This window comes from Vicia villosa, linkage group LG4 (assembly GCF_029867415.1).
Source record: "Vicia villosa cultivar HV-30 ecotype Madison, WI linkage group LG4, Vvil1.0, whole genome shotgun sequence".
Taxonomy (NCBI): domain Eukaryota; kingdom Viridiplantae; phylum Streptophyta; class Magnoliopsida; order Fabales; family Fabaceae; genus Vicia; species Vicia villosa.
In genome coordinates this window covers 112,437,736-112,454,896 of record NC_081183.1, presented here as the reverse complement: position 1 = coordinate 112,454,896, position 17,161 = coordinate 112,437,736, and the positions used below count along the sequence as shown (strand labels likewise).

The 17,161-nt window shown below is 39.7% G+C and overlaps 2 protein-coding genes across 2 annotated transcripts; one reads left to right on the top strand and one right to left on the bottom strand.

Moving 5' to 3' along the window:
* Window positions 1–7,673: 7,673 nt before the first annotated feature.
* On the top strand, window positions 7,674–8,357 carry LOC131597692 (uncharacterized). The gene has a single exon (XM_058870370.1). It carries the CDS (start codon window positions 7,674–7,676, stop codon window positions 8,355–8,357), a length of 684 nt encoding a protein of 227 aa, XP_058726353.1.
* Window positions 8,358–11,781: 3,424 nt separating this feature from the next.
* On the bottom strand, window positions 11,782–15,967 carry LOC131597691 (uncharacterized). Its single transcript, XM_058870369.1, has 7 exons — window positions 15,571–15,967; window positions 15,292–15,485; window positions 14,971–15,234; window positions 14,283–14,919; window positions 13,429–13,647; window positions 12,479–13,339; window positions 11,782–12,359 (listed from the first exon to the last, which is right to left on the bottom strand). Exons 1-7 carry the CDS (start codon window positions 15,965–15,967, stop codon window positions 11,782–11,784), a joined length of 3,150 nt encoding a protein of 1,049 aa, XP_058726352.1.
* Between the last annotated feature and the right edge of the window lie 1,194 nt (window positions 15,968–17,161).

Sequence of the window (17,161 nt, the reverse complement as noted above, 5' to 3'; positions counted from 1 at the left end):
TCAGTAGCCATTCCCTATCTTCACAGATGGTCATCAATAACCATCTCCTTCGAATTTCAGACCTTCGAAGGACATTTCTTCCTAAACGAAATCTCCAGCTAACAAATTGCCCCCAATAAATGCCTGTTTTGAAAAACAAGAGAAATAGGCGTTTCTTGCTGTAACAAGATTTCGTTTTAGAGTTCCAAGATCATTGACTGACGTCATAATCATTTATGACTCTGTTTCCAAAACGTCTTGTCATTTTCAAAGATGTCTACTCATAACTTACATTCCCACGTTCTGGTCTTACTTCCTGATCATTACTCCTATATACGAGGAGTAAAGCTAATAACTATTCGACCGCCGTTGGATGAAATCAACGCCTGCCGCGTGTCTCTTGGTTTTTACCCAAAAGATTTGAAAGGGTTTCCGTTAAACCTTTAAATACCAAAACCTTAACCTTCACATAACTTTCACCTCTTATTTCCTTATTCCTCCACAGAAAAGAACACTTCTGATTATATTCAAACCCATTCCAAAAAATCAAACTTACTCATGGCGTCCTCCTCAAATGTTCTTCAACCAACTTTGAAACTTCAACAATCTACACAGATGGGGGATCAAGAGTACATACCAAACCCAAATTCTGGGAAAACTCATGCCTTCATGGGTCCTTTACCAGGAGAAATTAACTCTTCTCTGGATAAATTCTTTCCTGCTTATCATAAGACTAGGCCGTTAGTTAGTAAGAACAAAATAGATGAAAATGGCCGTCCTATTTCAGCAATGCCTGATGATACGGAAAACACTTCGACCGTAAACCCTTCAGCCCTAGAGAAAATTAGGTTAAACTATGTAACCAATTTCGTGAAAGTTTTTAGGTCAATTCCCTTAGCAAAAGACCCTGAACTATACTATGCCTGGTTGGCAAGAGTAGAGAAACACAAGGCTTCTTTTTGGCAGGAACTGGGCATTTATGATTTAATCCAATTGTCCAAGACTGGTTTATAATACAACCAAACTATGTTAGTTGCGTCAGTTTACTTCTGGGATGCTTCCCACAACACTTTCCATCTTCCATGTGGAATGATCACCCCCACGCTTTTTGACATAGCTGCCATTACGGGTCTTCGACCAACCGGAGAACCCTTCGACCCCAACGTCATGGATACTGATACTATTAACTTCAATGAAGCAACTGTTACTTATACTACATTCATTCAAAAGTATCATGAAGAAAATAATGAGGTAGTCTCAGACGAGGAGCATATTGCCTTCTTAGCCTTATGGCTTTCGAGGTGCGTCTTCTGTTCTAGGTCCATACAAGTGGCAAAAAGATATCTCTGTATGGCCAATCAACTCCACGCTGGAACAAAACTAAACCTGAGCCAGTTAATTCTAGGGTTTCTCTATGAGAATCTAGGTGAAGCAACAGACCTTGTAAAGAATTATAAAACAGGTTCTTTGCTTTTCGCTGGTCCCTTCTGGTTGTTACAACTGTGGCTCAATGCTACTTTTGAGGCTCACCTCCAATTTCGAGGTGTTGTGAACGAAGAAGATCCAGATATTAAAAATCGAACTGTAGAAGGAACCAGGTTGGCTTCACTAACCCCAAAAGAAGAGACTGGTAAGCTTCGCGAGCACTTTCTAGCATATGTCATGATGTTTGCTCGATGTCATCAATTCAGCCCTTCGATGCATACAAAAGCATAAACCAGATAATCAAGATCAACACTCAATCATGACAACGATGCGTCCCCGCAGAAAATGTCATTCGATATCTGCTGCCACATCACAAACACCCTCAAGCCACGGTGCCGGTACGAGGTATCCCCAATCCCTGACGAGTGTCTGACACAATGTCTCTTTGCTTATATGTTTCCCTGTTTGTCGAGTCGATGTTGAGTCATAGATCGCACGAGATCTTTTCTCTTTCAGTCCTGAAGATCGTACGAGATCTTCTCCCGATGTTGAGTCATAGATCGCACGAGATCTTTTCCCTTTCAGTCCTGAAGATCGTACGAGGTCTTTTCCCGATGTTGAGTCATAGATTGCACGAGATCTTTTCCTTTCTGTCCTGAAGATCGTACGAGATCCTCTCCTGTTGTCGAGTCGATGTTGAGTCATAGATCGCACGAGATCTCTTTTCCTTTCAGTCTTGAAGATCGTACGAGGTCTTCTCCCGATGTTGAGTCGTAGATCGCACGAGATCTTCTCCTTTCAGTCATTGTCTCATATAACCATTCTCTTTGAAAACCTTGTATTGGCACTTTGGCTACGTTACAAGTTATCACCATTCAAATTCATTACTCACTGTAAAATTCCTCCGCCAGAAAAACAAAAATTCTCTTTCTCCAGCAGATATCAAAACAAAAATAAAGATAACACTTACACCGCCATTTCAGGACAAATTTCTGGTACTTTGATATTTAATCCTCTTCTACCTCGAATGTTCGAAAGGCTAACGCCTATCTCACCTCCAGGTTTAAGACGATTAAATAGGGGCAGCTGTCATACCTCAAATTTGTCCTACCCTTATTTATCTGGCTTATGATTCATATACATACATCATTTAGGTCATAATCCAACTCATGCATTCATATCATGGTTACTATTCCAAAAAAGGAGCTCCTGGCACAAAGAACTTCTGATTAAATATCAAGGTCTGAGGTTTGGTCCTATGAGATTATCCTTCTGAGGACACTCTTGAATCACGGAATCCTCACCTCCAAGTCAGAGCATTGGTTAGAAAATACAGGCTTGTTGTTCTGATAATCCTGAATTAGGGTTTCTTGACCAAAGTCGACGCAGTTGACTTTTGGTTAACACATTGATCGAGAGCTGATTTTATGAGGGAAATGGTATATTGACCGTGTGGAGATGTTCAGTTAATCACTATTGGTCAGAAACTGATTAATCGGGGATTTCATTGAGATCGGAGAAAAATCAGGACAGTTGACTTTTGGGTCAAAATCAGGTCAATCACTCAAATATTGACTTTTGGTGGAAAATCGGTCAAGAAAAGTCAAAGAATGGATAAAATCGGAAGTTCGACAAAATTTGCCAAAAATAGAAAAATATCTAAAGGGAAGTTTTATACTTAGAAAAATTTTTTGTCCTTAAAAATTTTAATGAACAGCTCACTTCATCACCAACTTACACGTGGCAAATGGCATTTTTTGGAGAAATTTCCAACACCAAAGTTGTTCCTCTCATGGAGCAGAACAACTTTGTAGTTGGACACTTTTTCATTGGAAGCTTGGTTGAAGAGTTATTGATGTTTGAAGTTGGAGACTTTTCTTTTGAATCAAGTCACATTGTTGGGCAAGTTTCAGGCCATGCGTAAGCAATATGTCGAACACATGGCGTGCCATAATGGAAGCAGTTCCTTGAGCTCTACGAATGAGCTATGAATGCAAACTTGGTACACATGTGTTCTTTTCCATCTCCTCTATCCATTGAAACAAGAACCAATTCAAGTGAGTGGATATTGAATCAATGGTGAGTGCTCCAAGTCACACTCTGACCAAACCATGCATTGACAAGAATCTGGGCCAGAGGTCAGGGCACACGCGAGACATTTTCACAAGCACGAGGTGTTCCATTTTCAAAGTTGATTTTAAGGAGTTCCAAGAATCTTCCCGAGCCAACTCTAATGTAAATCTCTTCCTCGCCATGCCCTCTTTCAAACAAGCCACGGGGTGCTCCAAATGGAAATATATTGGGTAAGATATAGACCCTTAAAGCTTCACCCCATGCAGTCACGTTTCACCATGTTCAGGGCCACTTTTCTCCCGTTTCTAGGCATTAACTCAAGGATCTCCCAACACTAATATTCTTCTATTACAGGTCATCTTCACCATGCATTTGAGTTTAAAGCAAATGATGTCGCATGGAGAGAGATATGAGCATACAAAGGGAAGCATATACATGGTTTTGTGGCTGCAACATACAAAGACTTTCCACACCAATATGTTCTACATCAGGCTATGCAAGCTGCTGAATCATCAAATAGCACGTGAGAATCCCATCAAAAATGCAAATACTACACTGCAGCTCACCCACACTATAATCCCCATGCACCTCATGCACCATATAAAAAATGAAACCCTTCATAACTCACACACGGATTCTCACATTTTTTCTCATTTTTCAAACTCACTCTCTCTTCTCCTCTCATCACTCTCTTCTCCTCCTCTCATCTCTCACTCTAACAACCATCATAACAGAATCTTCAACAACCTCTAACCGTTTTCGATTGCCATAACCACTACCTTCATCATCTTCATCGTTCAAGCTTCTCAACCTCCATCTTCAACCAAAGTCCAACCGAACCTCTTGCTCCTCTTCCCCAACCTTCATCACTATCATCCTTTCAACCTCCAAACTCATCATCCATCATCATTCGGATCTTGCCTTTCACTCTACTACCATCATCACCGCAGCTGCATGTAGAGAGAAAGCTAGCTCCACTCATTCACGATCCGGAGTTTGTTTCCCAACCTTCTGGAACTCATCAAGGTGTGGGAGAATTTTGCTGAAGATCTTGTTCAAGAACCGTACCAGGTAAGCCTTTGTTCCCTTTGCATCAAAGAAACGCATGATAATCGTAGCGATGCCATGTATTCAAACTGCTTGTTGCATATAGTTCATTTTCGGCAGATTCTTGTTGCTAGCGTGTGTTTCGTGCTTGGTTTGAAGTTGTGATGATTAGTGATAGCACGATGCGTTTTTTAATGGAAGTTCATAGTGTTAGAGTTTCTTGGATCCATTCTATTATGATGTTAGAGAAAGAATTAGAAAAATCTGAGGTCGGATCTGTGATCAGCGGCGAAAACCGAGGGGGATGGTGGCCTTGGTGTTGTTTTCTGGAGATTTCGATCCGTCCCCGCCGCTAAACCTACCGGAGAAGATAACCGGAAGTGGTATCTCCGGCGCCTGATGTTTTGCATGAATCCTATTCCGGTTGCGCACGTGGCATCCCTCTACTGGTCTAGTTTTTTAATGTTTGGCTATTTTTGTCTCATTATAATCATTTGCAATGGAGGTGTAACTCTATGATTGGCCGAGAGCGTTTTTTGTCTTTTTCTTCATTTAATCCAACTTTGACCAATTGATATTCATGTTCAGGCCTATGCTAGTCACGTTCCACAAATAATTCATAAATATTGACATACTGAATAAATAATAAATGAATCACATGCTGATACAATAATGGTGAGAAAGGTGAGCATTGGGCCGCGAGACCTTGGGCCCTGTAACATGTTCAGAATCATACCCCTCCATAGCTAATGCACCACCCTATCCTGGATTGGGCCTCTGCGCACCCATGCTATTCGCCCCCCTGTTTTGGCCCAGAACGCATTTAACTGATTTTAGTTCATAGAAAAACTGCTAATGCACCCCCTGGTAGTTTAGTTCTAGTTTTCATTTTAATTTTTTTGTTTTCTTTTATTTCTGCTTCTTAAATCTTTTTTAAATTCTAATAAAAGTACATAAAATTTGTTCATAGATATTTTAGGGTATGTAAATAATTGTCATGATTTTTGTTAATTTTTCTCATTTGTTTTAACCCTTTTTAATAAATCTTTTTCTTCACAATATATTTGAATTTTCTTTGTATCGATACTCCCTTGTAAATAAAACTTGTTAATAGACTTAGGAATTAATTTTAGTCTTGCTTTTTTATAGAACTAATTGATATATGTGTGTTTGTGAATAATAGTTTGTTTGATATAGCTCTCAATTTTATTTGTCGCATATTGATTTTCCTTTACCTATCTCATGTATAGTTTTCCTTAATAAATTGTATAGCTTTTATTATTTTGATTCCCTTGTATAGACAACTTAGACTAGAATTTAGAGATAGTTCCCCTCTTTCATTCTTTTCTTTTCAACTTTTAAAATACTTAATAAAATACCGACAAGGATCATACCGTTACTATATTTCATAGTAGGAAAGAAATGATTGGGGCGTAGGCCCTGATGTATGTTCTTTTCTACTTAGCGGAGAAGAAATGATTGAGGTGTGAAGCATCGGTGTATTTCTTAACCGTTATTTAGAGAAACGATTGCGGCGTAGGCCTCGATGTGCATTCTCTAAATATTCATAAAAAAACTTCTTTTTGTATCTCTTTTACTTAGCGGAAAAGAAATGATTGAGGTGTGAGGCCTCGATGTATTTCTTAACCGCTATTTAGAGAAACGATTGTGGCGTAGGCCTCGATGTGCGTTCTCTAAATATGCAAAACAAAACTCTTTTTGGTATGATCAAAGTCACAAATTAAATCCCCTTAAAAAAAACCAACCAAAAACACTTAAAACACTAATAAATGGTCAGATTTAAAACAAAGTAAGGAAGTGATGCGAAGCCTTGTAGTAGGTCTTCGTCATCATGGAATTACCCTAAAAGACACAAACCAATCATTTCTTTTTCTTTTGCCTCGTTGGCACCTAAGGGCACTGTTATTTCCGCTCGAACGCATCGTAGGTGATCCCTTATGCAAGAGCGCGAACGTTAATTCCGCCCAACTAAAAAACACAAAAACAAACAGAAAATCGTGAGCCGAGCTACGGTAACTCTGATTCCTAAAAAGGATACGTAGGCAGCGGGGTAGGGCCCGTGCGAGTACAATTCTTTATTTTCCCTACATTTTGCATTCATTCGCATATAGACATAGATATACACCCTTTAGATAGAAACAAACATAGGTGGATACCATCGAGTACGATGGGCGTGAGGGGTGCTAGTACCTTCCCCTTGCGTAACCGACTCCCGTACCTTGATTCTCTGGTCGCAAGACCCTGTTCCTTCCCTTGTTAGGTTTTCTGATATTCCTTTCCCTTATGGGATAAATATATTAGTGGCGACTCTGATCCATTTTTCGCGAGCGTGCGACAGCTGGCGACTCTGCTGGGGAATTACCTAAGCAAGTCGATCCTAGCCTTTGTTTGTTTCTTTTATTGGGTGTTTATTTATTTGTTTATGTGTTTACATTTTGTATATATGCTTGCATATCATGTTTATTTCCTGCTTGCATATCATGTTTACTTTTCGCATGCATCTAGACTATATTATGGGTCCCCGTGGGGGCCACATATTTTCTCTGTTTGCAGGTTGGGTGGGATGATTCTGTGAGGTAAAAGGTCCATTACCCAGACCGAGTATACACTTAGTTTAGCGTGGATAGTTATGTTGGCTCTCGTGGCGCCTGGCACGTAGAGTTGGCATAACATACCACAACCAGGAGAGAACTCGGTGGGGCGATCTCTGTCCGGCATGCTTATGGCCGTAGGCAGGCGCTCTCATTGTTTGTTCGAAATTCCTGGCGACCATTAGGGACCACTTGTCCGTGTCTAGGTTCACCTGTGAGTGGGGAGGGATATACATGACAGGTACCGTTGGTGACTATTCTGTTCTGTTGGTGACTATTGTTCTTATGGCTGTGTGGCACCTATGCCGGACCTTTGACCTTATGACATTCGATTCTGCTCAGAGGCAACACAACAACTCTCATATTGGGAGAATCTCCATTGCATCATTTTCATCATGGCATATTTATTCTCAAAAAAAAAAAGAGAAAGAAAAGATGTAATAAAAAAAAAAGAAAAAAGAAAAGAAGAAAAATAGTATTATTTCTCATATGCATGCCATTTTTCAGGGTATCTGAGGTCATTACTTTTCATCCAGGATGGCTAAAAACGTGACCGCTACCAGAGAAGCTACAAGGCATACTCACACTTACAGTTTCCATCGTGAGGGCATGATTCAGTTGGGACAGTTGGGTGGATTGATTACTGGTCATAATAAAACTGTGTTCACTGAGAACTATGGGAACATCTTGACTCTTTTGTACTCACATGTCGACGAATGGGCTTTATCTACTCTTATCCAGTTCTATGATCCCGACTTGCGTTGTTTCACCTTCTCAGGCTATCAGTTGGCTCCCACTCTCGAGGAGTACTCTCACTTTCTCAATATCAAGGTTCAACACAAGGTTCCTTTTGTTTGTGTCCCAGAGAAGCCTGATTTGGATTACATTGCCAACGCTTTTTATTTGAGCATAGGAGACGTTCATGGAAATTGGAAGAAGAATGGTAACACTCATGGTTTCTACATGAGTTTCTTGATTGAAAGGGCCCAAGAGTCGGCTAACAAAAAGATGTGGGAAGCTTTCAACGCCCTTCTGGCCGTTTTGATTTATGGGATCGTGATGTTCCCTAACATTCACAAGTTCGTTGATCTGGCCGCTATATGTCTTTTCGTGGATAAGAATCCGATCCCTACTTTGCTAGCCGATACGTACTATTCCATTCACTCTCGATATGGGAAAGGGGGAGCCATACGAAATTGTTTGCCGTTGTTATACACCTAGTTTAAGTCCCACCTACCTGCAAGTGGTCCTTTCGTTACTTCTACTCAGAAATGGCCTCAAAGGATCATGGGGCTTACTGCAAACGACATTGTCTGGTGTCATGTCGGAATGAGCATAAAGGAAGTTATAACTAGTTGTGGTACTTTTGACAACGTTCCCCTCATAGGAACAAAAGGTGTTATCAATTACAATCCTAAGCTAGCGCTACGTCAGTTGGGTTTTGCACTTGAAGACAAGCCTTTGGACAAAGAGATATTCGAATCTGTTTGCTTTGAGAAGGGAACTGATCCAAAGGGTCTAGATAAAGTGAGGAGCGCCTGGAATAGCATCCATACAGATGATCAGACTTCTCTAGGTGAGAAAAATGCTGTTGCCAAACAAGCCTATACAAATCGGGTCGAAGAAAGGGTTAAAGATCGCCTGTTGCCTTTCCCGAAGGTTAACCCATTGTACGAGCAACCACCTAAGGTTCCAAATGCCACTATGCCTGCTGAGAATTGCATCCAAGTGAATACGGAAAGCACCCAATTGCATGAAAAGAGGTCAGATGCGCGACCAAAACATCATCTTGTGGACCAAATAAGGGTTGAGTTGACACATGAAGCCAAGGTGCTGAAAGAAGGATCTTCCAGAGTTCAAAAGAGGGCTAGAATGGAAAAAGGTGAAAGAGATACTACTGTTGTTGTTGAGGATCACCAAGAGATCATAAAAAGGGCCGTAAAAGAGGCAGAAGAGAAACTCAAGCGAGAGTACAGAGAAGACTTGAAGGCTTATAAACTCAAGATAGAAAGGGAGGCTAGAGCTGAAGTGAGGAGTCTAAAAAAGAAACTGGAAGAAGAGACCACCCAAAGGATAGCGGTTGAGACTCAGTTGAAAGGAAGTCACCTCCGCACCGCCCGACTAACAGAAGAAAATGCCAAGCTCAGAGATCGAATGATGGGTGTGGAGGATGTATCTGAGAAGGATTATCTCCCAGAATGCAAAGGATGTGACGAACTCAGGGAGTGCTGCAAGAAGCTGGATGGGCATTTGTTTCGCAAAGATGAGGTGATTCAAAGCCTTCTTAAAGGAAGAGATCGAGAAACAACCAAGAAACTGTTTGATGAAACTAAGAAGTGGAGCGACGAGCACTTCAGACAAGGAGGACCTATGTTTTATATTCAGATGGATTGATGTTTGAGTCTGTATGTTTCGACCACCACCAGACTTGTTGGATGGGGTCTTTTATTTCCCTTGTTGAACTATCTTGTTGATGTATGGCTTGCCCAAGTTAAATTTCTGTTATGAATAAAAAAGAACTAGTTTCTCTTGATACTTATCTTTTGTCACATTGTTAGCTATTCTGGATCAATATTAAATCTTGGATACTCTGAAAATGGCACACCACGTCATACGCACACATGCACTCATACATTCACATTATCACATTGCATTTTTCAGGTTATTGTACAAGAAACTAATTGGGGTCCCTTTCAGCATTCAGATTTCTGCTTCAACAACAAAGCTGACTTCCTTACATCCTTACCGCACCAGGAACAACGAGAAGAGAATCATGGACCAATTTGAACAGAATCAAGCTGCCCTCTGTAGGGATATGGATGTTATGGGGGAAAGAATGACCCAACTTATGGAGACCCTCCATGTCGTCGTCCAAGGACAAGAGGAGCTCAGAAAGAGTGTCACTAGATTGGTCAAGGATGCTCCTACCAATTCTGTTGAGGGGGGAGTGAAAACTAAGGAGACTCCTATTAATGAGACACTTAAAGTAGTGGACGACCATCACGAGGTTATTGATCTTGAACACGATCTTACTACTGAGTTGACCGAGACTGCTAAGATGTACCAGGCTCTTGATGAGCGCCTTAAGGCTGTTGAGGTTGCTAAAACCTCAAGTTTCAACACTGCTGCTTTGTGCCTGGTACCTGGGATTGTTATTCCCCCAAAGTTTAAGGTACCAGATTTTGATAAGTACAAGGGAGTCACCTGCCCAGAGACTCACATTCGTTCCTACTGCCGTAAGATGGCCGCTCACGCTGAGAACGAACCATTGCTCATGCATTTCTTCCAGGACAGTCTCACTGGAGCTCCGTTGGAGTGGTATATGAAACTTGAGAGGTCTAATGTTAGTACTTGGGGAGAACTTGTTGATGCCTTTTTGAAACAATACCACTATAACACTGCTGAATCATCAAATAGCACGTGAGAATCCCATCAAAAATGCAAATACTACACTGCAGCTCACCCACACTATAATCCCCATGCACCTCATGCACCATATAAAAAATGAAACCCTTCATAACTCACACACGGACTCTCACATTTTTTCTCATTTTTCAAACTCACTCTCTCTTCTCCTCTCATCACTCTCTTCTCCTCCTCTCATTTCTCACTCTAACAACCATCATAACAGAATCTTCAACAACCTCTAACCGTTTCCGATTGCCATAACCACTACCTTCATCATCTTCATCGTTCAAGCTTCCCAACCTCCATCTTCAACCAAAGTCCAACCGAACCTCTTGCTCCTCTTCCCCCAACCTTCATCACTCTCATCCTTTCAACCTCCAAACTCATCATCCATCATCATTCGGATCTTGCCTTTCACTCTGCTACCATCATCACCGCAGCTGCATGTAGAGAGAAAGCTAGCTCCACTCATTCACGATCCGGAGTTTGTTTCCCAACCTTCTGGAACTCATCAAGGTGTGGGAGAATTTTGCTGAAGATCTTGTTCAAGAACCGTACCAGGTAAGCCTTCGTTCCCTTTGCATCAAAGAAACGCATTATAATCGTAGCGATGCCATGTATTCAAACTGCTTGTTGCATATAGTTCGTTTTCGGCAGATTCTTGTTGCTAGCGTGTGTTTCGTGCTTGGTTTGAAGTTGTGATGATTAGTGATAGCACGGTGCGTTTTTTAATAGAAGTTCATAGTGTTAGAGTTTCTTGGATCCATTCTGTTATGATGTTAGAGAAAGAACTAGTAACAGACCCGTGCTGCCGCATGGGTTATTTTTTAGTGATGTTGTGTTGTTCCGGATGAAATTAACATATGGAATTTGACTATAATGAAAAGATATAATCTGCCAAAAAATATATTGATAGTATTGTTAATGTCATGAAAATGCAGAAGTATTAGCCTCCATATGAATATTTTTGGCTATAGTAACATTCCAAATGTTATAAGCATAGTACTGACCAAACAATATGCTGCTATAAATAAGCGGAGAAATACAAGAAGAGTTACAAAAGCTTATAAAAAATAAGTCGAGCAGCAACATGACATTCCAAAATGAAGTGAATGAATATAACCTGAAAGATATGGAAAAAACACAATTTCAGTTATATTGCAAATGAATAACAATTCAAAGTGGTAAATCTATTTGATACATGTTTGGTACTAAATAATATGTAGCCTCGAACCTTTTAAATGTTATGAAAGACTTCCTTGAAAACAACATTGGTGGTAGAGAGCATAGGTTGTTTCTCTTTGTCATGAATAAGAATCCTTAATCCCTTTTTGGATTTGACTCTTGAGATAGCGACATACAATTGCCCATGACTAAAAACTTCCTTTGGCAAATACAATCCCACATTGTCAAGTGACTGGCCCTGTGACTTGTTAATAGTCATGGCAAAGGAAACTATAATTGGGAATTGGCGTCGCACCAATTTAAATGGCCATGGAGACTGTGAGGGGGATAAAGACATTCTAGGAATATAAAAGATGTTACCAATATTTTTCCCAGAAATGATCTTCGCTTCAATGACATGGGCAGCAAGTCTGGTTACAGTTAGTCGTGTGCCGTTGCACAAGCCCTCTGACTGATCCAGGTTGCGCATTAACATAATAGTGGCCCCGACTTTCAACTTGATTGAATGGTTAGGCAATCCTGAGGTTTTAAGAGCGTTCAAGAACTCGGGTGTCACATGCTCATATGCATCAAAGTTAGTTACATCAGATCTATCAATGGAATCACTACTAAAGTATTCTCTCTCTTCACCTACATCATGAAGAATACCAATAATTAGTTAATAATGTTAAGAGAAAAAAGGTAATATCATAGTACAAAAGATATTTAAGATTAACATTTAGGAAATGAACTAAGTGGCATATGACTACCTGGAAGAAGGTTAGTGATATATTGGTTGATATCATCAACTACTTCGATTGTTGAAGCTAAAATCGCACGACTTTGAAGATAATTGGAATCAAGATAATTATGAATGAGATCAGGGTAGGTATCTTCAACAATGGCCTGAATCGGATCTAAAAAGTTTGAAATTATGAACTCATTTGGAATACAGATATCAGCATAACCATCATTAGGTTCACACATGGTCCCATCTCCAATATTTAAAATCCACTCAGAAAAGCTCCTAATCTCATCAGCTGTAGTAGTAGGTGGGCCACTTTGCAATCTCATGTTCTTTGTAAGTCTCAATACTTTACAATGATCCCAAATATAAGAAGCATTAATTGTTGCATGGATAATATCAGATCTAGTACCTCTTGGTATAACAGGGAGAAATTGCCTGAAGTCACCACCAAAAACAACAACCTTGCCTCCAAATATTTTCTTAGATGCATGTGTGGGGCCACTCATGATATCTTTTAAGGATTTGTCCAAAGATTCGAAGCCAAACTTGTTAGCCATAGGAGCCTCATCCCAGATGATTAAATCCGTAAACTTAAGCAGCTCAACAATATCATCTTTTTTTTCAATGTTGCAAATAGAAGTCTCTAAAGTAGGAACGGGAATCTTAAATCTAGAATGAGCTGTTCTTCCTCCTGGTAACAACAAACTTGCAATTCCACTTGAAGCAACCGGCAAAACAATTTTCTTTTTGGACCTAAGTGCTGCTGATAAAGTGTTCCACATAAAGGTCTTACCAGTCCCACCATAGCCATATAAAAAAAACACCCCACCTTGTTGCTTTTCTACAGCATCCATGATTTCCTCAAAAATGCTCCGTTGCTCATCTATTTATAATAGTTAAATCAAATTAGAGTGTTAATAAAAACATATAATTTAAGTACTTTCAAATGTTTATTTTATATAGTGTACTTACCTGTAAGAGACGCATACAAAGTATCAAAAATTTGTTTTTGAGCAACAACTTCATACTGAAGTTCATCGTAAAGTAGCCTATTTCCAGTAAAGGAGACGACAAAATCTTTTGGATATGGCATTGTCTTGAAGTCTTTAAGAGTTCGATTGTTATTTTGTAAAAGTGTCTCAATGGCCATAAGTGTCCTTTCTTTGAGCTCGGCATCGCTCATTGTCAGACCTACAGCATAATTGGTAATAAGAGAATGTCATGCATTTTAGAGATGAGAACTGTTTTTTATTCAGACAATTGTATTAATGATAGTTACTTTTGGATGATAGGCAAGGAATCAGTATTTTCAATGAAGAGGTTTAGAAACGTAATGAGACACACTTTCGTTCACTTTCCATATTTCCTAAATTGCTAATGCAACCTGGCAGTGATATATTTCGCATATGATAGTCATAAAAAATGGGAAACACGGTCTGAGACATGGTTTGTGCACTATAGTATCCATTGAACACAGGCATACATTGTAACCTACCAGCTAGTTTGCTTGTCATATAAAATAAAAAAAGCGTGTACTTGGTGATTTACACTTAATCATTCATTTTCATCATGTAGTACAAAGTTTGACCTCCCATAAATCATAATGACATATATATGTTTAAATAGGCAAGGTTTTTTATTTATTATATGCTGGTGTTCTTCACGGTTTATACTAAGTAAATGAAGTTACTTGGATATTCCTTTTCTAATATATTGGATGCATCTTATCTGTAAAATTGAAACAGTATTATGCAGCAAGAGTATTAAATGCATGAAGGGTGCAATATATCTAAACAAACATGACAGTGAGAGTAAAAAGAAAATACCTTGATTTCTTGTGAATAAGCGTTGCTCATAGAGAATGCCATCTGATAAATACATCCAAGTCTTTCGCCACACATGTTCCGGTCTGTTCATGGAAGAAGATAACAACATTGTCACAAATAACTTGCGTAAAAATGGACCGGAACCCCAAAGATGTGCCTCTTTGATAGCCTCGACAAATTCTCGATCATCTTGTAGAAATCCCATCGCAAAGCAAGCGTCCTTAAAAGTTTTAAGTTGCTTTCCATCAACTTTCTTAATGTCTTTATAGCACAAAGGACCCTTTGTGACAGTGAGCATCATTCTTAAATAAAACAATTCACCAGTGCTTTGAGGAACCCAAATGAGTCGACCAATGGTATATCCTCTTTTCCTTGGCTTCCAAGTCCGACTTCTTTTATGATAAACAAATTTAGAAACGAAGTCACCATAAGTTAGCAATCTTGCTTCCTCGTAAGTTTTGTTTGCCTCAAACCAAGATGTAAACATTGACTCGGTGACACTTGGTTTGAGTAAAACATCACCAACTTGCTCGTAGTCTTTGTAGTACACGGAGTTTTCACCTTCCAAATGAAAAAACAGTCTCTCTACAGCGGGCTTCCTTCCATGTATAGAATAAGAAAAGATCCTCCAACATGCCTCACTCGGGGAGATGTATCGACAATCCAAATATTGCTTGATCTCGTCAACGTTGTTTTTGTCCTGTCCTTGTATGATTGCAGAAATACGGTCCGAACCTTTGTTGATATATTTGAAAAGGTATTTAATGGAAGTACTTTGGTTGCACCATTCCATGTTGATGTGGGCTTCGTATTTCAACAGCAAACTTGGATTGTGAGGAACCACATGACCACTATGAAAGATGATGCCGTGCTTTTCAATTGTGTGTCCGTTGTTTCTTCTCCTATAAACCGGATATCCCTCGTGATCCACTATAGTCGTAGGCTGAAATTTCTTAGGATAAAACTTGGTGCACTTGTTATCCTTCATGCAAGGTGAGTTGAGATTTGCAAAACCACAAGGACCATGGACCATGTGAGATTTTACCAAATTGTATAACCGAGGGTGTCTTCTGGGGTCGGGGACTTCCGCACTAATGATCTTGTCAATGTCATCGGGCGTTGGATATTTGTTTGAAGGATGCAAAAACAGCAATATATGGGCATGAGGTAATCCTCTCTTTTGGAACTCAATGGTGTACATATCTAGCACGGAATAAATAAAGGAAAATCAGAAATCATGAAAGCGAACACATTCAAATGTTTAAGTAAATAGGCAGAGGTAACTCACAAGCAAGCACTTTTCCAAGAACTCCTTTTTTGGTTAAATCTGAAAGGAGTTGATCGAATTTGATTTTGAAAACTCTTGAAATGACATCCGGACGATCTTGAGGCTTCAAATGTAGAGGTCCGAGAACTCTTTGAATCTCCGGCCAATTTGGGTTACATGTAAAAGTAATAAACAAATCGGGAAATCCGACTTTACTGCATATAGCCATCCCATCATAATACAACTGATCCATAAACCTACGGCCGCCAACAAAGGAAGAAGGCAAAACAACTCGCTTACCTATGCTTATTCCTGGCGCCTGACTTTGATCGCCTTCTTTCTCTAAAGAGTTGTACTTTGTCACTCGAAGCTTTGGTTGATTTTTACGTAGCCATTCTAGTTTCTCGGATTCTAACATCGTGTAACCATCAACCAGGAATTGTTGGAACAACCTTCTCGAAGATAACAAAGTCTTAGCCTCACATAACCTTGTTTGAATGCGGAAGGCAAGCCATTCGCGTATTGTGAGCCTATTTCTTATGCTGTTTTCGTTGGCGGGCAAGTCTCTATGTGCAACATCAGGTCTATAACCGTCCTCACCATAAGGAAATATCAAAGGATACTGGTAAGCCATGTAAGCGGCATGAAGCTCGTTGATTCTTTGAAGTCTTCCTCCCTTTGTCTGCATTATGATATCCCTCATTTCTGCGGTGTCAATGTCACCAACAACCAAAGCAGCCACTTCAGACACGGTTGGCTGATTATAGACCCTGCCATCGGTGGATCGGTTTGAAATGAGCCGTAGCTTTAAATTTGGAGTTTCACCATTATTTAACCATTGTTTAGCCATTTGAAAACTTTTAGCATGAGGATTGAATTTATACAGCATGCTTGCTAATCGACTGACAACTTCCGGATCAAAATCTTCTTTGTTCCTTGATATGGAGAAAAAATGAATATTAATTGAAAAGATATTATAACAGTAACAAAATTTACAAAAGAGATATATATATATATATGCCACATTGACAGGGAAGGGTTTAAAGAAATAACCTTAGTCTATGCATTCGATTTTCAACTTCATTTTCAGTGTCATAAATATATAACTGAGCAAACTTAGGTTTTTGACCTTGCGGAGGCAACAAACTTCCTATTCGGTGACATGTTTGACCTTGTATCCTTATTGTTGGAGGCCCACGTCCATTGTTAAATCGATTGTCAACCTTTGCCCCTGGTGACGTGAATGCAAACATCATGTTGTATACTCGGATTTGTTGTTGGAACTTGCGACTAACCAAACTCTCGTGATCAAACAAAAGTTTTGCAAGGGTTTCCGGAGGCTCTCTAAGCAGTGGGAGTTCAACTTTCCCGTTTCCACAACATATCATAAACTGTGGGTTGGCGGAATGAGAACTTTTATGCATTCTCTCTTGATACCACATCATCGCTTTACAATAACGGCACTCAATAAGAGGGGATCCGATATCGTAATATTCTACAAAAGTATGGAAAAGAAACTTATTTTAGAAGAAACGGAATATTTAAGCATAACTGTTTTTGTGTTATACTGGCTGTGTTTTAGAACTGATACCTTGAGAATGGCCGGCAGCAT

Coding starts and splice junctions, on each gene's coding strand:
- LOC131597692 (XM_058870370.1), top strand. CDS start 7,674: ATGGCTAAAAACGTGACCGCTACCAGAGAAGCTACAAGGCATACTCAC.
- LOC131597691 (XM_058870369.1), bottom strand. CDS start 15,967: ATGTTAGAATCCGAGAAACTAGAATGGCTACGTAAAAATCAACCAAAG. Junction 14,920..14,970: donor AAGGACAGGACAAAAACAAC/GTTGACGAGATC, acceptor TCCCCGAGTGAG/GCATGTTGGAGGATCTTTTC. Junction 13,648..14,282: donor CTTATTCACAAGAAATCAAG/GTATTTTCTTTT, acceptor ATTATGCTGTAG/GTCTGACAATGAGCGATGCC.